At 35.9% G+C, this 22,010-nt stretch overlaps 1 protein-coding gene across 2 annotated transcripts; it reads right to left on the bottom strand.

The window, feature by feature from the left end:
- Nucleotides 1-3,947: 3,947 nt before the first annotated feature.
- On the bottom strand, nucleotides 3,948-21,662 carry LOC105172538 (embryogenesis-associated protein EMB8). 2 transcript variants are annotated; one of them, XM_011094018.3, is made up of 14 exons: nucleotides 21,300-21,662; nucleotides 21,076-21,165; nucleotides 20,836-20,897; nucleotides 20,060-20,160; nucleotides 18,587-18,676; nucleotides 18,255-18,377; nucleotides 17,422-17,499; nucleotides 16,948-17,033; nucleotides 16,745-16,793; nucleotides 15,943-15,999; nucleotides 15,744-15,874; nucleotides 9,222-9,305; nucleotides 5,299-5,368; nucleotides 3,948-4,705 (listed from the first exon to the last, which is right to left on the bottom strand). In XM_011094018.3, the coding sequence occupies exons 1-14, from the start codon at nucleotides 21,560-21,562 to the stop codon at nucleotides 4,271-4,273; spliced, it is 1,719 nt and encodes a 572-aa protein (XP_011092320.1). In that variant the 5' UTR covers nucleotides 21,563-21,662; the 3' UTR covers nucleotides 3,948-4,270. The 2 variants fall into 2 exon arrangements, with proteins under 2 accessions (XP_011092320.1, XP_088741929.1); XM_088885803.1 differs by lacking the exon at nucleotides 9,222-9,305.
- Nucleotides 21,663-22,010: the final 348 nt, after the last annotated feature.

Genomic DNA, 22,010 nt, shown 5'->3' with positions numbered 1-22,010 from the left:
AGAAAAGATGGAATTTTGAATGACTGTCTTGGAAAATTAGAATTTTGTGATGAATGTATTATGGGAAAGCATCATAGAGTCCATTTTCCTACATCCCCATCCCCAAACCCATCTATGTCCACTTGCATCTTAGATTATGTTCATGCGGATGTGTGGGGTCCTTCTAATGTGCCCACCCATGGTGGTAATCGATATTTTTTGTCAATCATTGATAACTACTCTCGTAAAGTGTTTGTTTTTCTGATGAAACATAAATCTGAAGTCTTCGATAAGTTCGAAAAATGGAAAATCTTTGTTGAAAATCAAACTAGTAAGAAATTAAAATCCCTTAGGACTGATAATGGATTAGAGTTTTGCAATCAACAGTTTTCTGAAATGTGTGACAAATTTGGCATAAAAAGGCATAAGACTAATCCTTATACCCCTCAACAAAATGGGGTAGCTGAACGCATGAATCGCACTTTACTTGAAAAAGTTAGATGCCTGTTAATCAGTTCTGGTTTACCTAAATCTTTTTGGGGTGAAGCTGTCTTAACTGCTGCACACCTCATAAACTTGTCTCCTTCTGTGCCTTTATTTGGTAAAACTCCTGATTTTATGTGGAATGGAAAACTGCCTGATTTATCTGGTTTGCGCGTGTTTGGATGTTCTGCTTTTGTTCATCAAAATAGTGATAAACTTGAACCTAGATCCCTTAAATGTATTTTTATTGGTTATCCTGAAGGAGTAAAAGGCTATAGATTATGGGTTAGGTGTCAACCTGGTTTTAAGGTGTTAATTAGTCGAGATGTTACTTTTAACGAAAATGAAATGCCTTGTTTAGCTAGAACCAAACCTATAGAACAAGAAACCACTTTTAATAAAGTAGACCTAGAGGATAACCAAGAAGGGGAGGGATTAAGTAACAACCAAGAACAAAATATAGAAAATCAGGAAAACACAGGAGTCACAAACCCTCCACAAAATCCCCTCGATAACTACCAACTTGCTAGGGATAGGGATAGAAGACAAACTAGGATACCTTCAAGACTTAGAGATTTTCACACAAGCTTGAACATTGAACTAGGAGAACCATCTAGTGTCGAAGAAGCCTTAAAATCTGACAAATGGCTAAATGCTATGAATGAAGAAATGAAATCTTTAAAAGACAACAAAACTTGGATCCTAGTTCCTAAACCCAAAAACGCTTCCATCGTTGATTGTAAATGGCTGTTCAAGATAAAGCAAGAAAACCCCATAAAATACAAAGCTAGATTAGTTGCTAAGGGCTTCACTCAAAAAGAAGGCATAGACTATAATGAAATTTTTTCACCTGTTGTCAAATACACTACTGTCAGGATTATACTTGCTCTTACTGCCTATCATGATTGGGAATTAAAACAGATGGATGTGAAAACTGCATTCTTGCATGGTGACCTAGATGAAAATATCTACATGTATCAACCTTTTGGCTTTTCTGATACTTCTAAACCTGACCACGTATGTTTACTGAAAAAATCTTTATATGGCTTGAAACAATCACCTCGTCAATGGAATAAAAAGTTTGATGAATTTATGCTGTCTTTAAGTTTCTCTAGGAGTAACTATGATCACTGCCTCTATTTTAAATATGTTGATACTACTCCGATTTTCTTAGTACTATATGTTGATGACATGTTAATTGCAAGTCCTAGCTTACATCTTATCCATTGTCTTCAAAATGATCTATGCAAAACCTTTGAAATGAAAGACCTTGGCAATGCAAAACAGATTCTCGGCATGAGCATTATTAGGGACAGAAAAACTTCTTCTATTCTCTTAAACCAGAAAACGTATCTTTTGTCTATCCTCAAAAAGTTTTCTATGGAAAATTCGAAACCCACTACTGTTCCCTTGGCTGCCCATTTTCAACTTAGTAAAAGCCAATGCCCCCAATCTGAAAATGATATGCAAAAAATGAGTAAGATCCCCTACTCTAATGTGATTGGCTCTATTATGTTTCTAATGGTATGCACTAGACCTGATGTTGCCTATGCCATCAGTTGCTTGACAAGATATATGTCAAATCCTGGCCCCCCTCATTGGGAAGCATTAAAATGGCTACTTAGATATTTGCGTGGATCTGAAAATGTTGGTATTAAATTTTCAAAACATTCTGCTCATGCACATCTCATTGGTTATGTAGATTCGAATTATGCCAATGATAGGGACAGTCGTAAATCCACTACATCCTACATGTTCACATTTTTCAATTCATGCATTAGTTGGAAATCCCAACTTCAACATATTGTTGCTTTATCTACAACTGAAGCTGAGTACATTGCTACAACAGAGGCTTTTAAAGAAGCACTATGGCTTAGTGGGCTTCTAAATGAAATTGGTTTCTTAAAGAAAAAACCTGTGATCTTCTCTGATAGTCAATCAGCAATTCAGCTATGTAAAAACCCCGTCTTTCATGATAGGACGAAACATATAGATGTTAGGTATCATTTCATTCGTGACATTGTCGGAAAAAATAAGATACAATTAGAAAAGATTAGCTCAGATGAAAATCCTGCAGACATGGGTACAAAGTGCTTGCCTATCGAAAAATTCTGTAAGTGCTTAAAAATACTCTTATTAAATCCTGACTGATACCTCTGTGCTGTTTAGTGTTGTTTATATTGCAGGTACAACCTTGGAGTATTTATTGGCAATGATGAGAAAACCAGATCCATAAACCCCTGACCTATACCATTGGGTATTTGGTCCAAGGTGGGGTATGTTAGAAAAAGTGGCCCAAATCCGGAAGCCCACCCACATCAAGCCCATTACCACCTGGAGGCCCCAACCCGGTACCCGACCCGCTCCACTCTGCCCGACCCGGTTTGACTAATATATGTACCCCCTTATCCTCAAACCCTAATCAGTTCTCTCTCTCTCTCCATTCGGTTCCGCCGCTTCCTCCTTCTCTCTCTCTCTAAACCGAGATGTCCGTTCGGTCTTCCTCTCCCGTCCGTTTCCGGCGGTTTCTAAGGGCCAACCTAATGGCTCTTAGGAAACCGCAGAAACCGCCTAACAAACTATATCTCCGGATGATTTCTAGCCTATAAATACGGAGGTTCCATTTCCCCTAAAAGTCTCGGCCGGAAAAAGGAAATCTGTTTTCTACTCTTGTTCTTCGTGATATCTACTCTGAGAGTGTTCTTTGTGAAAGTGAGAGTGTCCGATCTTTGTGTTCGGGTCTTGGTTGGGTGCCGAGTGTTGTGGAGCAACCGTGGGGGCTTGCCGTGTGTGGTTGGGTGCGGTATTTGTGACCGTGTCCCTTTAAGATTGGATCTGGCTCTATCTCCTGAGCCACATCCAAACAGTTGATTCGTTGTTCTATTTCTTTCTGTTTCTTTGTTATATTCTGTTCTGTAATATTTGTTATTTTCGGCCTGTAATATTGAGGAGTTTCGTACTCCGTTCATCTGTAATAGTTGATAGGCTATTATTTGAAAGAAATACCACTGGAGGGTTATTCCCTACAATCATAGTAGTTACTTAATAGCTGAGTAATGTATTTGATGTTTTCCCCACGGCTCCGTTTGAATGCATGGATTTAAATTTGAACGAAAAATTTGGAAAACAAATGACTCCATATTAAAATATATAAAAACCCATTCTAATGCTGCTGATATAAATATTTGAAACTTTTTGAGATATAAAATTATTGAAACAAGTACATTGGAGTTACTACTATAGATTTGAAACTTTTAGTTCCGAATCAATATAAATATAAAATTAAAGCAGTATTGGATATTTACACAAATCTAGAGAGGCAATTTTACTGGAGCAGCATTGGGAATCAATTTGGTCAGTTTTGACTGCTGGCCGAATTTTGAGTTTGCTTGCTACTTCTCCCTGAGATGTCATATTCAAACACATTACTATTAGTGGAGATTATGCATCAAGTGTTACAACCAGTACTACTTGCAGCCAGATCATCATCAAATAACTTATCCTTCAGATGTTTCCACTTTATCCTGTGTAAGTCCATCAACAATGTTCTTGCATATTATAGTACATTTATTCATGAAACGAGACATCCCTTTTGAAGCCAGAAGGGATCTTCTTTGCTACCTGACATAATGCATGCAAGGTTCTTGACGACAAGGATGATTCTTCCTTGTCACAGATAACATTCTAGTTAACAACATTTTTTTGTCTGTATTTGCTGAAGATACAGAAATCTCCGTCTTAATGACAGTAAAGCGTACCTCCCACAATACGTGGTGAGCACGAGAAAAGCGTGCCTCAGTGTTGACGCTTACCTTTTACCTGATACTCTGGAGAGTAAATCTTGAAATCTTTTCCTGAGGAAAACTGAAAGAGCAGAACCCACAACTGGCCAAGTGGTTAATATTGCAATGTAGGCAAGCAGCCACAAAGATTTTCGATTTTGACGTGAAAGCTGATTTAAGCATCTCTTCACAGGAGCGACTATGTCAGTGATATCTTGTTCTGGTGAACGAGCAACATCTGGGGGCTGAGTAAGTTCGACTTTTGTGTTTTGTTTTTCTTGGACATTTGGCTCGGCATGGAGTGTCTCTTCGCTCTTGTTTTCATCCATATTTTCTTGGTGTTGTACTTCTATTTCAGCTACTTGATTGTTTGCAGCACTGACCATGCCATCTTCCTTAACATGCACATACGGAGCCTGATCGATGGATGGATCTAGAGGACTGGTAGCGGGATCTGGCGTCTGCAATTGACAAATCATATTAGTATATATTTGAACGGAAGAACTTTTTAAATCGAGAGAAGGATTTTTGTGAAAATTTTCAAATGACTTCAGATGGATTTACCCCCACCACAATAACTCAAAAAATAGTTACAGGAATGTGATTTGAGGAAACTGTAACAATAAATGCTCAACATAATTTGAAGGATAGAAGATGCTACACATTAGTCTTATTCTAATCAATAATTTGGTAAATGTCGACTGCATCTTTGTGTTTTTCATGAGGAAAACTTTAGAAGACTTTACAGAATTAATGAGTTTCACAGCTATGCAGGGAATTATTAGCTGGATAGCAATTGATATAATACACAATTTTCCTATCTTGCCAAATGGTTATTCCATATTAGATCTTAGATCTGAGATCTGCATGCAGGGACTCAGTTCCTAGACACTACTTATTTTAGTTTTGTAGTAAACAATACTTGCGAAAATTAAGAAACCAAATATTACTTTTCTAGTTGTTGGCTGCTTGCAGGTTTATGAATGAGCCTATGCAAATAAATCAGGAAGAGGACTTTTCAGGATAAATCTAAGTCAGCAATTGTTTTCTTCACCTGTTTTTTCCGGTGACTCAGAGGGCTAGATTGCAGAATACCAAAAAATTCATCAACAGCCCTTACCCACCTGCAAGAGAAAATTACTGAAAGGAAACTCAAGGAAACTAGAGAAATTGTTGATAAGTCTTTGCAACAGAATTAACATCCCATGCTAATTCACAACATGAAACCATAGAACAAGATTGTATGGTATGAGGAACTGAACAAGTGGATTCCAAGTGTTTTTACATTGAAAATTATCAGCTAAATCATGTTTCAGTGAACTGGCCTACAGGAGATTTTATATGGAAGCCTCACCCGGTATGACCTGATTCTCTTTGGATACCATAGTGCATTAAGTAGTCCTTTGATTTGAGGTTTTACAGTAGCCTTGTACATAAGATGACTTGATCATGGTTAACACAACTAAGGTTCCCTCTATAGTTGTAAGAAGTTATGTTTTAGACATGGTCAGAGCATGCATGGAGATTGGTGAGTTTCAATATAGACCCATTGCGTGATGAAGAATCTCGATTTAGGAAAGAGGTTTCTTATGTTGATAAATGAGAAATACAATGTGTAGAGTGGATACATAGATATTGAAGTCGTAAATGGGGACTGATTGCAATTCTGTGTCCTTGACTTTGATCAGGAGATTGGCTTGATGGAAGGACTATATTTGCATAGAACTCGAAACTTACAGGTTTGCTTAGATTCACCTATTCTTTAGTACCATGAACCAATGCTAAATACCCACAGGCAATGGGAACTCTTGGATTAAGGAGTTAATATATAGTAATTAATTAAATAGGTGCAAATTAGTTGTCAATTAACTTGTATGTGATACAAGCCCAAATTTAACTCAATGGTAAATCTAAAAAGTCACATACAATTTAGTATAGAATTCTTCGAATTAATTAATTGGATTAATTTATAAAGATGTCAATTAATTTAAGGAGTTAAATTAATTTATTCATTAGATGATTTATGAAATCGATCCATAAGAATTGTTTAATTTTGAGCTTATGTGATAGGAATTTACAAATATTAATCAATTTAATTAATTAAGACTTGTTACCAATTAATGATTAATTAGTTGAGCTTGTAAGTTAATTAATCATATTAATTGATTTGGGCTTGTGTTTAATTAGAGAATTAAACATCATAAGTTTAATCAAACATGAATCCAATTAATTGGGAATTAGTTGAATTTGGATTTGGTTTGAAAATTGAACACAAACCCAAAGCCCACAAGACAAGAGATAACAATAATATTCATTATATCTAGACAAAGTTTATCTTTATCTTTAAAAGATGAAGAAGCAAAGTTGAACTTTGTTAAGGGAAAAGCTTGTCTTTGAAAGAGGGGACATCAAGACAAAAGAGTAGGACATGCATTGTACCTAGACAAGTTAATCTATGCTAAGGCAAAAACTTGTCTATAAAAAGGGGATAACAAAACAAGAGATAAGATGATAATTCATTCTATTAATGACAAAACTCTTATCCGTCCCTCTTTTGCTCTCTAGCTTCAGTCCCCTCTCCAACTTAGGATGTCTAGCTTTTCTTCTTTGTTCTTCTAGTTTTCTCTTCAACTTCAAAAGAGAAGAGTTCCTTTATTTTTCTTCATAGATCATTAGTTGATCTACCATAATAACATCTACTAGCTTAAGGTCGAGGTGGATTTCATCATAGGTGCACTATTAGTTTTGTATAAGCCTCGAGATGTTAAAAGTAACAAAAATTAAAATTGAAATTACAAAACAATATTGCGATTAGCGATTAAATCGCCCATATCGTTGGTACTACGACGCGGATCTCATCCATAAAAGGATGTCAATTGAATGGTTAAGAGAAATCAACCTTTGATCCACTCTGATTAATGTAGATGAGATGAACATTATTAGGAATAACTCCTTTCCAAGCAAATGGTGGAACAAGAAGATGGAACTATTTCGTTTATCATTCACAATAGGAACGCTAGTGTATTCCCTCCAAAACGTTAAATGCAGAGGAAATTAAAATTTAAATTACAAAATAATATTGCAAGTAGCGATCAAATTGCCCATTCCCATTGCTACTACCAAGCAAATATCATGTATAAAGATGTCAATTGGATGTTTTGGAAATACCCTTTGGTGCACTCCTGTTGATGTAGATGATGTGAACATTCTCAAAAACGGTTCCCATCCAAGCAAATGGTGGAAAACAGTTACTAGTCCTCTGGCAAGGTTAAACCATTGACGATAGGAACACACAAGTATTGAAGATAGTCCACACCACCTATGATATAATCTCCTACAATCCTTTACTAGTAGAATGATGGTAGATCAATATTTTAATCTATGGAGAAAAACAAGAGAACTCTTCTCTTTATTGGAGCGAAAGAGGAAGAGGAAGAGCTAAACTATCTAGCTTAAGAAATATTGTATTCTAGAGGGGCAGCTGAGAGCTTAGCAAGAGAGGAAGAACAAGAGCTAGACTTTGTAGCTTATGAAAAAATAATGTTATCAAAAACATTGTCTTGCTATCAACCAACCCCCTTTTGCAAACAAGAGACAAGAACAACATTATCTAGATAAAATGAATGTGTTATACTCTATCATCTTGATGTACCCTCTTTATAGGTAATTTTTACTCAACAAAGATCAACCTTGCTTTTTCATCTTCCAAAGATGAAGACAAACTTTGTCTAGATACAATGAATGGTATTCTATCTTGCCTTGTGGGCTTAGACTTGCATTCAATTTCCAATTGGACCAATTCCAAATTCAATTAATTCACAAAAGAACCCAAGCTATCATTAGACCTATGATATTTAATACCTGAATTAAACACAAGACCTAATCAATTAATTACAAGCCCTAACCAATAAATCACAACTAATTGGTTACAAATTTTAATTAATCAAATTAATGAATCATTGTGATCCTATAAAATATAGCCTCCAAATTTAATTCCTTACGGATATATTTTATAAATCATTAAATACTTCTTAAACTAATTCCCATATTCTCCATAAATTAATTCAATTAATTAATTCCAAGAATTCTTTCATGATTTGTGTAGGACCTCATGTTAATTAATCATTCTTGATTAACCCTTTCATTAAAGAGTACACATTGCACATGGGTGGTCACCTAGCAATGTTCCATAACACTAGAGAGTGAATTATTAAGTTACGAGTTTCATGCAAATGCAGTCATTCCATCAAGCCAATCTCCTAACAAACTCTAGAATACGGATCCCATATGTATGTGTCTATCCGCTGTATACTTGTGCTGCTCATTTATAACATAGAAAACTCCTTTCTTATTTGATCAACTAACGTGGCCAAGGGTTTGGAGAACATAATGCAGAGAATTTTTCTTCATCTCATGATAAGCAACAGATCCTATTTTGGAATTCACCAATCTCCAAGCATGCTCCAACTATGTCTAGAATATTATTTTTACAACTACAGAGGGAACCATAGTTGCCTCAACCATGATCAAATTATAGCCGCCCAACGTACAAAGCTACTATGGAACCTTAAGTCAAAAGGAACACTTAATGCACTATCGTAACACAGGAGAATCAGGTCATACCAATCATGCCCTGTAAAGATCGAATAATGTTGCACCCCTACTTCTGAACACTCTACTTATAGTTAAGCATACAATACAAATTCCGGAAGATGTTTATTTTTTAAAAAGGAGAAAGTTAACCATATAAAGAAAGCTCACCATGTATTTATAGCTTATATTTCTTTAACATATGATAGAGATGCTAGGAAAATATAATGCAAGGAAAATGGCTCTGCAAATTACTCATAGTCATTATTTTCAAGAAGTTAACTTCATAAAATCATGGAGCTAGGAAATAGGAATCTAGCAAACAAATATAAATTTTAGGGCTTAGCCACCGAATAAAACTATCAATATATTTATATTGTAACTTACCAGACACTTTTTGCAGTTAAGCCCTCAAAAAAGGGTAAGTGTCCTCCATGTTGTGTAACAGCCAAGACAACATTAGTATTCAACCTGCATATTTGTATGAATTGGCAGCACAACACATGCATTTTTTAAGCATATAAAAGAATAGAAAACAAAGAAACATATATAAGTCAATAGTATGTTTTCATCGCTTCTAGAACAACATTTTTAACAAATTAAATTTAAAACTCTATTATACATATATGTCTATAGTCAAATTTCAGTATCACGAAAACAAATTGAATGCCATCTAATTAGTGGTTACACTGTTTTAAGACTCGTATATTGTCACAAGATTTTCTTGATGCAAGGGCAAACAACTACTTACAGATTCCTCAACCTAAGGCTTCATATAATATTAAAATTTGTCCTTTCAATTGTAAAACTACATGTAGACCTCTTATCAATATTGTTGGCCAAAAAAATAGTTGATATTGTAAGAATTATGTTTTAACAGGTCTGAGAAATAGCCAAAAAAGAGGAAAAACTAACCAATATATTATTATTGCAAGGACAAAAAAATAGTATTCAAATTAAGGAGAAAAAAAGAAAAGAAAACTTTTGTCTCTCCTCTCATCTCCTCCTATATATATGTGTATATATACATTTATGCGACATTTTCTCTCCAACTAACTGTATTTGTATCTCCTATATATATATATATACATATACACACATAAACACCATATGCACCCACATATGTAATCCACCAAAGAAAATATACACAAAAAATCCGAGGACCTCTAATACGCATGCAAACCTAAAATTATTCTTACAACATGACTGGTGTATAGGGATGAGATTGAATGGAATTTCATTATCAAGTTTAATCCTAATCATGAGTGGTATAATTAATCATTAGGAATCATCATTCCTTAGGGAATCCGTATTTCTAAGAGTATGGATTAGCCACTATACTTATCACTCATGTGTTTGACTATTCCCAAGTGGGTTGACAATAAACTATTTTTTGTTTTTTTGCAGGGTTAATTATATTCTGCCATTTGAGTTGTGATCGTTTTTACACTTTGGCATCTAAATATTTTTTCGTGTCGACTTACCATCTCAATTTTATGAAATTTTGCACTTTTCCATTTATAACTATTTTTCAACTGAGTTTTTTTTCGAACATAGCATGCAGTGCACATGTGATATTTAAGAGTTATATTGATGTGACATTTTTTACATATGCACACATCATATGATGCTTTTTTGACAAAAAAAATCAACAAAAAATTGATCATATATGGCAAAGTGTAAATTTTTCAAAGTTGAGATGGTAAATTAACACAAAAAAAACAAAAAGTTTCGATGGCAAAATGTAAAACGTGTATAGTTTGAATTGCAAAATGTAATTTACCCTTTTTTGAATGCTAAAGTAACATGTACATTTAAAAGCTTTGTACTTACAAACATAATACATCATATTGTACTAAATATAGAAAAGATATATATTTATGCAAGCATATATAATATAAATATATTAAAAATGTTATACATTTATGTATTTATTTTTTAACTTGTACAATATTTTTATTTTCTTTGTAAAGTCATTCACATCCATGTTCGGATGGGGGTGTGTAGGCTAGTGAGTGGACTGAAGAGGAGGGAAAATACAAAATCTAAAAAAAGCAAAAAGATAAAGGGAGAGACAGATTCTTATTTAGTTTCTCTCTTGTAATTTTTTATTTGATAATTAAATATTTAAAAATGATAAAATTCATTTTTCCTTTCAGGTTAATAAGAATTTAGTTAAAACTAAGAGTTAATTCACGAAATAAATTACGATAAAATTGTGTTTTATATGATAAATTATATGATCACGGGATTTACTTCTTCCAATTCAAAACGAAGGCGGCTATGGAAGAGGTTATCGAAGGTGGGTCATGGTAGTTCCAAGGACAACCGATAGTTCTACAACGATGGGAACTGGGCATGGCACTTCGTAAACATACCCATACTCAAGTTCCAGTGTGGATTAAGCTCCGACACTTACCGGTGGAATTGTGGACCATAGAGGGCTTGAGTACGGTCGCCAATGGTGTTGGGAAACCCCTCTATCCGGATAGCATCACCATGGCATGCACGAGACTGGACTTCGCTCGTGTTGTGTCATGCTTAACGTCTTCTCTAAGTTGCCTAAACATCTCATTATTTGGCACCAGATGAGGAGGGGGTGAGACCCCGCATAAAATCGATATGGAGTATGAATGGTTACCATCAAAGTGTACCCACTACGCTACTTTGGGTCATTCTAAGACGTCTTGCCCTATAGCTAAACCACCTCCAACGAAGCCGGTGCATGTCTATGTTCCAAAGCTGCGGGCCGAGCCGCCTCTGCTGCTCCACCTGAACCACCAGTGCGACCGAGGGAGGCGGAGCGGGAGCCTCCGAAGCCAGATAGCCAAGGTACTGAGGTAGTCTTTCATAATGCGTTTGATGCTCTTCTGTTTGACGGTACTATTGCAAAACATTCCTCGAATGGTCCTAATCAACTCAGCCCCACACCCGCTTGATGATGATTAATGCAGCAGTGTGGAATGTGCGGGGCCTAAACCGCCGAGACCATCAGGTATCTGTTAGTGACCTTGTTACTGATTAACATTTGGCTTTTGTGGGTTTATTGGAAACTAGGGTGACTACTCCGAATACTCGCATTCAAACGCAACTGCTTTCTCGTTGGAAATGGTTTGTTGATTATACGGGTTCGGGAACTCGTATCTGGATGGCTTGGGATGATGATTGGGCTAATTGTGAGGTACTAGATGTTGGGCCTCAACATATACACTGTCGTATTCTTATCCGTTTGCTGAATATACATATGCTATTTAACATTGTTTGTGGTGCAAATAACCTGGGCGTGCGTCGAGAGTTGTGGCGGGATATCGGTCGCCTAGCCCAAGGAATTGATGAGTTTCCCTGGCTGGTTAGTGGCGACTTAACACTGTCCTCGAGTGAAGTGTGTGGCAACTCAGGTGATATAAGGTTAGCCATGGCAGATTTCCTCGAGTGCCTTCACGACACGGGTCTTCTCAATCTTCCTATGCAGGGGGAGAGATTCACATGGCACAACTGTAGCAATGACAGTCGCAGTTTCTGAAAGAGACTAGATCGGTTTCTAGTCAATGATCGGTGGTTGGTGCAGTGGCTATCTGTGCACTATGAATGTCTTACACCATGTACATCTGACCATTCTCCATTGGTTATACGTGGTACTCCTGCTCAATCTACTGTAAGTATGTTCCGGTTTGATAATTTTCTAGCTCATCTTCAGAATTCACTCCTTATGTGCAAATGTGTGGCAGCACAACATTGTGGGAAGTGCTATGTATGCGGTAACCTGAAAATTGAGGGCCCTTAAACCTATCTTTCGGAAGCAACGAAGGAACAAGGGGGATCTGGCGGCTAACGTCCATATGGCAAAAGCTTTTCTCCATATAGCCTAATCTCTCCTGCAGTTAGACTGTCATAATTTACTGCTACTTCAATTGGAGCATTGCTGCAAGTTGATTCTACTGTTGGCTACTCGGCTTGAACAACATATGCTACAGCAACGTGCAAAAATGGCTTGGTTGAAAAGTGGTGATTACAAAGATTTTAGTACAGCATCTGCGTGTCGTCCTGGATGATTTAATCAGTCCCTCGCAGAACGCGTTTGTGCCAAGCAGGTCGATCAGCGACAAGAAGCTAGCCCAGGAGCTTTTATCTGGTTATAAGCAACAGCGCGTTCCACCAAGATGTGCACTAAAAGTGGACTCATGAAAGGCACACGATACAGTAGAATGAGACTTCTTACTGGTTGTGTTGTATCTATTTAGATTTTCGGGGACCTTTATCAGTTGGATAGAGGAGTGTGTCACCACGCCTGCTTATTCAGTCTGTCTTAATGGCACTGCACACGGCTACTTCAAGGGGGCACGAGGGTTGCGCCAAGGGGACTATATGTCCCTTATTTATTTGTCCTTGTTATGGAGGTGCTACGGATGATTCTACAACAACTTATCGATTAGGATGGCGGATTCTCATTTCATTAGAAGTGTGAAGCGATTGGCCTATTCCAACTTGGCTTTGTTAATGACCTTATTCTCTTTTGTAGAGCCGATGAATCGTCTATTGGTGTTGTTTAAAAAGGGTCTGGACACGTTTGCAACACTTTTCTAGGTTATGTGTCAATCCACAAAAGAGCCACATTATTATCTCTAATGCAGCACACAGACTCCGTGACAGGTTACTCACCCTCCTATCATTCCAAGAGGGAGAGCTACCTCTTTGTTACCTCGGCCTTCCCCTTATTTCCTCTTGTATCACAATCAAGGACTGCATTCCACTCTTGGAAAAAATTGATAATGAATTCGAGGATGGGAAGGAATTTGGTTAACATTTGCCGGTAGGCTGCAATTTATCAAATCCGTACTGATTTCATTTCACACTTATTGGACAGCGCCATTTATCTTACCAAAAACGGTGATTCGTGAGATTGAGAAACGCTTACGTACCTTTCTTTGGAAGGATACCACAGGCACGGGCTATCCAAAAGTTTTTTAGACACTTATTTGTAGGCTAATGGGGGAGGGGGGCCTCGGTCTTAGGGATATCTTAGCCCTAAATCGAGCTCTAAGCATTTATGGAAGATTATTGTGCGACAACAGGACTCCATCTAAGTTGATTGGTTATTCCATACTCGACTTGGAGCTGACATTATCTAGATAGTAAGTGACAGAAGGGGCCGTGGGGGTGGCGGCAAATTCTTGCTCTCCAACTATGGCTATTACCTTATATCGACTTTTGGGTTGATAATGAGAATTTATTTTCCCTTTGGCAGGACCCTTGGCTCATTGATCCTACTGGCCCGACCGTTACGAACATCCCCGGCTACACTCCTACACTCGATCATTGCTGATGGGGAATGGAGCTGGCCGCCACTCACTAATGAATTTGTGGCGATCATTCACCTTCTGCCTATCATCCATGATGGGGAAGATCGATATTATTTAGTGCTTGAATGGTTGTTCTTTTACAACGGCGGCAGCGTACCACCTCTTTTGTACTCAATGACCCAAGGTAGGCTGGACTTCACTATTCTTAGGTCCTTTCAAAATTCCCCGCAACCAATTTATCTTATGGCTTGCCATTTTGGGGAAGTTATTTACTCTTGACAAACCATGGCTACACCACACCGGTGGGCCATGTGTTCTTTGCCAAGACGGAATCTCTGAGACACATGAGCATTTTTCTTTTAGTGTCATTATGTCCGTCAGTGCATTGCAGATATTTGGAAGACTGTACGGGTCCAATGGCCTATTCGATTGTGGAATATTGCCGTAAAGTTGATGTCGCTTAAATGGAGGGGGGAAACACGTCATCAACTCCTCATACCGCGCACTGTTGGCGTCGTTAGTGTATCACTTATGGCAAGAACGGAATCAACGAATCTTTCATCATACTAGCCGTACATATGACACACTTGCTAGGACTGTAGTTGAGGATATTAGACATGTCATACTTAGTCATACCCTCCCCTCAGTAGTTAGTACACGTGCCCTTTACATACTTTAGCAATGAGCAAATTTCGTAAATTTGATATGGTAAGTTGACACAAAAAGAAGTTTCAGTAGCAAAGTGTAAAAACATGAATAGTTCGGATGGCAAATATAATTTACCTTAATTTTTTGGTTTGCGTAAAGCTTATACCATACCCTAAAATACCAATGAGTAGAATTTTAATATGCAAAAATGCATTTTTGTTCGTTAACTTAAAATTAATGAATTTTAAACTTTTTCTAATTATAAATACGATTATTTATACACTCAAATTTAAAATAATTATTTTGTACTTAATAAATTTATAAACACTGTAGTTGGTAAACTTTTCAAATTGATTGATATATTTAACAATAGAGGGCATTAATGTTAATGTATCTTATTATTAATAGTCTAGGGTATTTTTATAAATTTAAAGAATTATCCAAAGATAGGGGGTAAATGAAGGCTTATTTCATTTACGAGGTAATTGATGAGGGTAACGTACTTCAAGGATGCAAAATATATTTAACCCTTTTCTTAATTTACTTATAATGTTCAGTCAAATTCTTAAAAAAAAAAGTTATTGACAAAAATATTTAAATACTAAATGATAAAGATACTTAAATACTTAATTAATCAAAAAATGATTATTGATTAAGTGTTTGAATACCTAAAAACTATTGACAATTCTATTAGTTAAGATTAATTAGTATCTTCTTATTTATTTTTGTTGAATAATGTTGGTAAAAGCTAATTACACTGTAAGAAAATATTTTCAGTATAGGACTTATTAGCATCATAGGGTCTGAATGTAAGTTTTCAAAAGCAAACTTTTGTTTTTTTGTCCTCTGTAATTTATCTCTTTCATATTGAATAGTAATTTTTCATCATATTATCTATTCTCACCATTAAGAGAAATACAAACACTCAAGGTTAATTTAAGTTAATAGCCAGAGAACATACCTGCACTCATCCCAAGGGATGGCTTCACTTGTACACACTGGATCATCTAAAGAACTAATGCAAAGAAGGGGTGTGGTTACACTTCCTACAAAATTAGAACTGCTAGAACGCCTGTAATATGTATCCACAGTCTGGCAAAAGGGACATGATTCAGCTATCAAGCATTTGCCAAACGAAAAAAGATGACAATCGTTATTACCTCATAATTGCCAAGAACTCGAGTTGCACAATCATCAAAGTCGCGAACTGAACGTGACTGGAAATTTGAATAAATGTTATGTTCCAACAGAATCAATGTAAAAGAAATAATGCATTTCAATGCATATTTCAGCAGCTTTGTCAGTTAACTTCTTGTTGAAATGTCAACATTGTCAAGCCAAAAAAAGCTTGATTCAGGTTTCGCCTTTGGAAGACATTATGCCTTCTTTATGTCATTGCCATTTTGGTTGTTATGTCAGTTTATATTGTAACTACTTGCTCTTTTACTAGTATCACGGATTTAAATTGTAAAGTTGAGGGTTGAAGGTCCAAGGTAAGCCCGGGTTGCTGTTATGAGAAGACAAATTAGATATTAACCAGCTACAGTTGAGAAGGCAATTAACTTCATTCATTTCATATATTCTCTGAACTGGAGTAACATTCCAGATGCAAGAGAGATGCCGTGGTGTTATTTCAGTCTATTGTCTTCACTAAAGGGTAAGATAAACTTATGCTGCTTCTGCATCCCTCAGCCTCTATGCTATTCTGCCTAGTGAATCTAATGAACATGTGCTGCTATCCAGGGATTCGAGAAATCCACTACAGATTTTCAACTCGATCAATCGATCTATTGTCTTAAGTCTTTATTAACGTTAAGGGAATATTTGTATCGAAAATGGCACATGGAGTTCAAAAATTGGAAGTCCACTATAAAAATTCTTAGCACTCATGTTTTAAACTGCTGTTTTGCACAAACAAGAATATATATAGTAGTTTCAAGAGATTTGTAAAACATAAAATACCTTTTTAACACCTTCCCAGTTTGATAGACGAGAAAGGACATCCTCATGCCTACAAAATTCCATGTTCAATCAAACAGCCTGCTAGTTTGAGGAAATCTAGGTGAACATTGAAATGTTGAAGTACGGACTTATATATGAAAACACTTTGATGACAAAAGTGACATGTAATAAGAAAACAGAACAACAAGGTAACGAAGACATACAAATGGGCATAATCTTTCAAGCCGATGGTCAGAGCTTTATTGTAAAACCTTTGGGCAAGTTTACGGTTTATAAATCTGTCACAAATCTGGAAAGATAAAAGAGAATCCAAGTTAGGGTAGCTCAACCGCATAGAGCACAAAGCAACCGGAAAAGCAATTACTTAGGAGGACCCGACCTTTCCTACTCATATATAGTATTAGTATACATACCACATAAATAAAACATTCAGCTAGCAAAAGTTCAGTACGGATTACATTAATAACTTCTAAACAAAGACAAAAAAAGTAAAGGAATGGAAGATAGAAACATATAACGAAATCAAACAAATAGAATGAGACAAAAATGCAATTGTTTGATTATAGAGAGAGAAAATTTCAAAGAGAAGGAGTAACCGAGAAAACTTGTTAATATATCCGTGCTGACTAGAATTCAATTTAACATATCCAAGAAAACAAAATATTCATAGAACAAACCAAAAGGTCCCAAGGAGAACAGATTGCTGCAGCTCCAACTATAGGGGCATTTATCCCATCCTCTGCAAGATATTTAACCTGAAATTTAATCAAAAAGGAAAAGTATGAGCATGAATTAAGTGAGACCTCATTGAACAATTTCAAGCATACTCAAAAATCTGTTGAACAAAGTTTCAAGAGAAGTTCATTTCAGGCATCCGCACACAATCCAAGATCACCATGTAAATATTTTTCACTTTCTTAAGTGAAGCATTCACATCCACACTTGTCTTTTAACAGATTTCTTATACGATCCTAAAAATAAGTGTACAAGAAAGCAAAATATTCAAAAAAGAATGATAATACTTTCGAGATTGAGGCTTATGCATCTATAAATTTATCAATAGAAATATGAGAACGTTAGTTACAAGTAAAACTAATCAAGTCAAATTTATTCAGGTTGCCAATAAGCAACAGCGGGAGCAATAATTACAAATAACACAAACGAAGTTACATTCATTCAAGTCTCCACCAAGTGACACAGAGGAAGCTGGATCTTTGTCAAACCAAACCTTGAACAATTTCATTAGCAATGTTGCAACAATAACCATAAACCCGCACATTATATGGGGACCTAAAGAAAAGAATAATCTACACAAAAACCTCTCCAGAAAATACACATTATAGCTTTATAGGTACCAGAAAGAAGTGGTCAAAAAGACACTGAAAAAATGTGAAATCCTGAATATCACAAAACAAAATCAACAATATGAAATAATAACTAAAAGTAAAATTACAACATTATAAGTACATTCTTGCGAAAAAGTTAACACATAGGTCAGAAATCCTTGTACCAGAATATTAGCACCAATGCTAGTGCCAACAAGAAATAAAGGAGCTTCCGGGAACTGGCAGTGAAGATGGTCAATCACTTTCCGGACATCCTCCGTCCATCCAGCATTATAGAAGCAATCGGACTAATAACATGATTAATGCACAATAAAGTTAAGAGTGATGCCACAATTATCCCAATCAAGTCCAGTACATGAATAATAGTTTTCAATTTGGAAGGTACAATTGCAATTGATTTTAACTGCTCACTACCTCCAATAGAACTTCACATCTCCCTATTCAAAACTAAAGCTATCAGAATTACAAATGCATCAATTTCAAGAATTATACTCACTGTAATTGATACACCCCCAAGTCCGCGATGATTGCTCACAACAACATTCCAGCCATGTTTAGCCATGCTGAAAGCCAGATGTTTGACATACTGCATAAAAATACCATGGATCAGGATGAAAGAAAGCAAATGGGCTAACTCAACAAGCGTAGGAAATAAGAGAATGCTAATTTTTCTCTTACAACAGATTATGGAAATAATCAAACTTCAACGCGGAAGTATGTGCAAATAATGCTAAATTGGAAATATTGCTTAGTAAATTTCAGTAGAGCTAAAATGTACTTCCACATAAGAGACGCTGCAGAAAGGTGATATTGGCCAAACTAAAGGTATGGATTGGAAAAAGGGCAATAGTCCACTGGCTACTATATTTGGAATTACAAAACTCCAAGTACCTACTGTATCTCCTAATATAAAATTACACATGTAAAGACAGTGAAAATAAGTAAAAAAGATCAATGTTTTCCTGTTGGACGTGAAGTGAACATGTCAAAGTCTAAGTCTTTCATCAGTGATTGTATAGATCATAAAACTCCAAAGAGGAAAACAACTGTATTGCATGCTACCTTGGCATAATATTCTTGACTTTGAATAGATACATTGACGAAAAAGATGGTATTGGTCAAAAGAAAGACATAAGGAGTGGGGAAATAGTGCAATATGCCAATGTGAACCATGTTAGAGATATGAAAATAATAGTCCCCCATATCTTCTAACAAGCAACAATATGTGTTTGTTATTAATGGCCATTGTAAAGACTAAAGATAATTAAAAAATCACAATTATTAATGGCCATCAAACTATACATCTGTTAAGGAACGCATCATCACAATAATAGTCCATTACTTATTTGTTTATGCAGTAACTAATAAAATGTTAGTACTAGTACTTCGCCATAATTTTTGGACACAACAAAATAATCCTCAAAGGATGTATAGTTTTCTTAGAAGAAATGTGGTCAAGCATAAACCTTAAAAATCAAACCACCACATAAAACAGCAAAGATTTATGCTGGTCAATTTCATGGTTAACATTATAATTGTTCTGCGCTTACAGCATTAATGCTGTTCAAATCCTGGCGCATTTGAGCAGCACTTATCATTAACTACAATCAAAACTTATCTGAACAACTATGCTCTGGTTTCACTTGTACATAAAGTAATGTGTGTAGTTATCCAAGGTAGGTTTAAGAAGAAAATATGAGACAAAAAAATATGCATGTGACTAGATGACTGCTGAAGTCCTACAATCTCCTCTCTCATGGGAGATAGGCAGTGACCAGACGACAAAGAAGAAATTCAAAAGAAACCCACAATTCAAAATACATCTACTCCTAACTTACAAGGATGAGGAATTGTCTGCCTCATGCATTAAACCATGAATGATATGAGCAGCCTTTTATGGAGCAGGCACGTTTGTATTGACCGAGTAAGAGAATGGAAAAAGGATGGTCAAATGATCCAGATGACTTACAGCAGAATTTGAATCACTTGTTAAGCCAGGAATGATGATCAGAATGGGCTTCTTATCATCTTGCTCCACCACATCATTCACTTGATAGGCCAGATTCTTAACTAAAAGGAAAAAGGCCAATATCTGTTAAAAACTATCAGAACTGGAATCAGCCAATCCAAGAAACTGAAAACCTTTAATTAACGGGAAAAGTATGTAATCCATCCAGAGTCATAAAAAATGCATCAACTATTTGTTAAATTAAGGACAGTTTCAGGTCCAGATTTTAATATGGTTACTCATAAAGAGTGTGTAAGAAAAATATATACCAGTTAAAAGCAAGTGAGCCAGTTACAGATGATGATTAAGTTACAATTAGTGTAAAGAGAGTACATTGAACCATTACTCACCAATATAGGGCAACTGTTAAGACTATATACAGACATCAATTAGTTTGGAAACATTTTTGAACTGTCAAATAACCACTTAAATTACTTGTCCTTTCCTCAAATTACATAACTAATGATTATAAACAAAGGTCCATGCCTTACATAGGCCACTAGGGTAAACATAGTCTAATATCCTTCCCAATTTTTAATATCAAATGTGTGAGGATCATGAAACTCCGAGGTGTCAGAAACATATATCCCCTATTACATGTCTTAGGATAGATGATATCACTCTAGATAGAATATGGCCATTAAATTAGATTACCAACATTCTTTTCAGCATATAATATTTTTTTCCTACATAGTTCATAGGTCATGAGATTCACAAGAGAGGCAAAAGCTTGTTACCTTGTACATTCTTCACCCAATCTAATGCTAGTGTTCCACCATCAGAGGTAATAAAAATCTGTCTGCATACTTCATTGAATTAGTACTAGTTTCTGCAACATCAACAAGAGACCATAGCAAATTGCCTGATCCAACACACCAAATTTCGACAAGTCCATATATATACTCAAAAGTACCAACTCACTTTCTAAAATCCATTTCAGAATTCAAGAAACTGAAAAGCAAGAAATCAAACTTCACCTTCTATAACTGAGAACAGGCGAATTCCCCAAAAAATGCAAAAATACAGTCTGAAGATGCGGACTACATAACCATGGAGTTGATAAATACCTATTGCCGACAGCACAGGAAGCAAGAAAGACATAAGCAAAAACACGAGAAACCCACCAAACAAAACATGCAGCTACGCTGAACTAAATAGACAACTTTCGATTCGTCAATCCAGGTTTCGACGAGTCCCATACCTGCCATGAAGAATTCTACACTTTGAGACAACATCGCGGTAGAGTTGAGAGGAAGGATGGAAAGTCAAAACCACTTTCTGTCCCCTCAATCCGGTGAATAAATCTTGCAGGATATGAATTTCAAGAAAATTATACAGAAACACAACAACAATCAACGATAATCCCAATAAATAGTGAGAAACCGGTATCAATAACACCGCCCTCAGCAACACCTCATACGGCGATTCAGCCGCCGCTGGCTCTAATGGGTTCAAGCAATCCATCGATCAATCGTGTGAAAATTATAGAAAAACGAAGCAAAGAAACTGTATGTGTGTGTAGTGTGTGCAGTATGACTGAAATTTGTTTTGTCTGATATGATATAATATGAACATTATAACTTAGAATGCTCTCCGATCATCTGGTACCCAATTAGAATGGATTTCTTGGCCACCAATAACTACCTTACACGTGTAATATAAAACCGAAAATATTACCGTTTACACTAACCTAGTTCTCTCTCTCTTACACACACTCACACACTATATTTATATAATTCGAAAATTTTCAAATGGGGTACAAGTGTAATTTTAATTTTTTTTTGGAAAAAATGTGTAATTTTTCCCAAATATTTATCTATATATGTACTAATATAGAAATATATTTTTCACACTCAAATGATGATTTATAGCATCACCACATCAATTTTTATTTCTTAAATGTGATTATTTA

The sequence above is a fragment of the Sesamum indicum genome, linkage group LG10 (assembly GCF_026168435.1).
Source record: "Sesamum indicum cultivar Baizhima isolate 11 linkage group LG10, ASM2616843v1, whole genome shotgun sequence".
NCBI classification, from domain to species: domain Eukaryota; kingdom Viridiplantae; phylum Streptophyta; class Magnoliopsida; order Lamiales; family Pedaliaceae; genus Sesamum; species Sesamum indicum.
The sequence above is the reverse complement of the archived record's forward strand: the minus strand, read 5'-3'. Positions and strand labels throughout refer to the sequence as shown.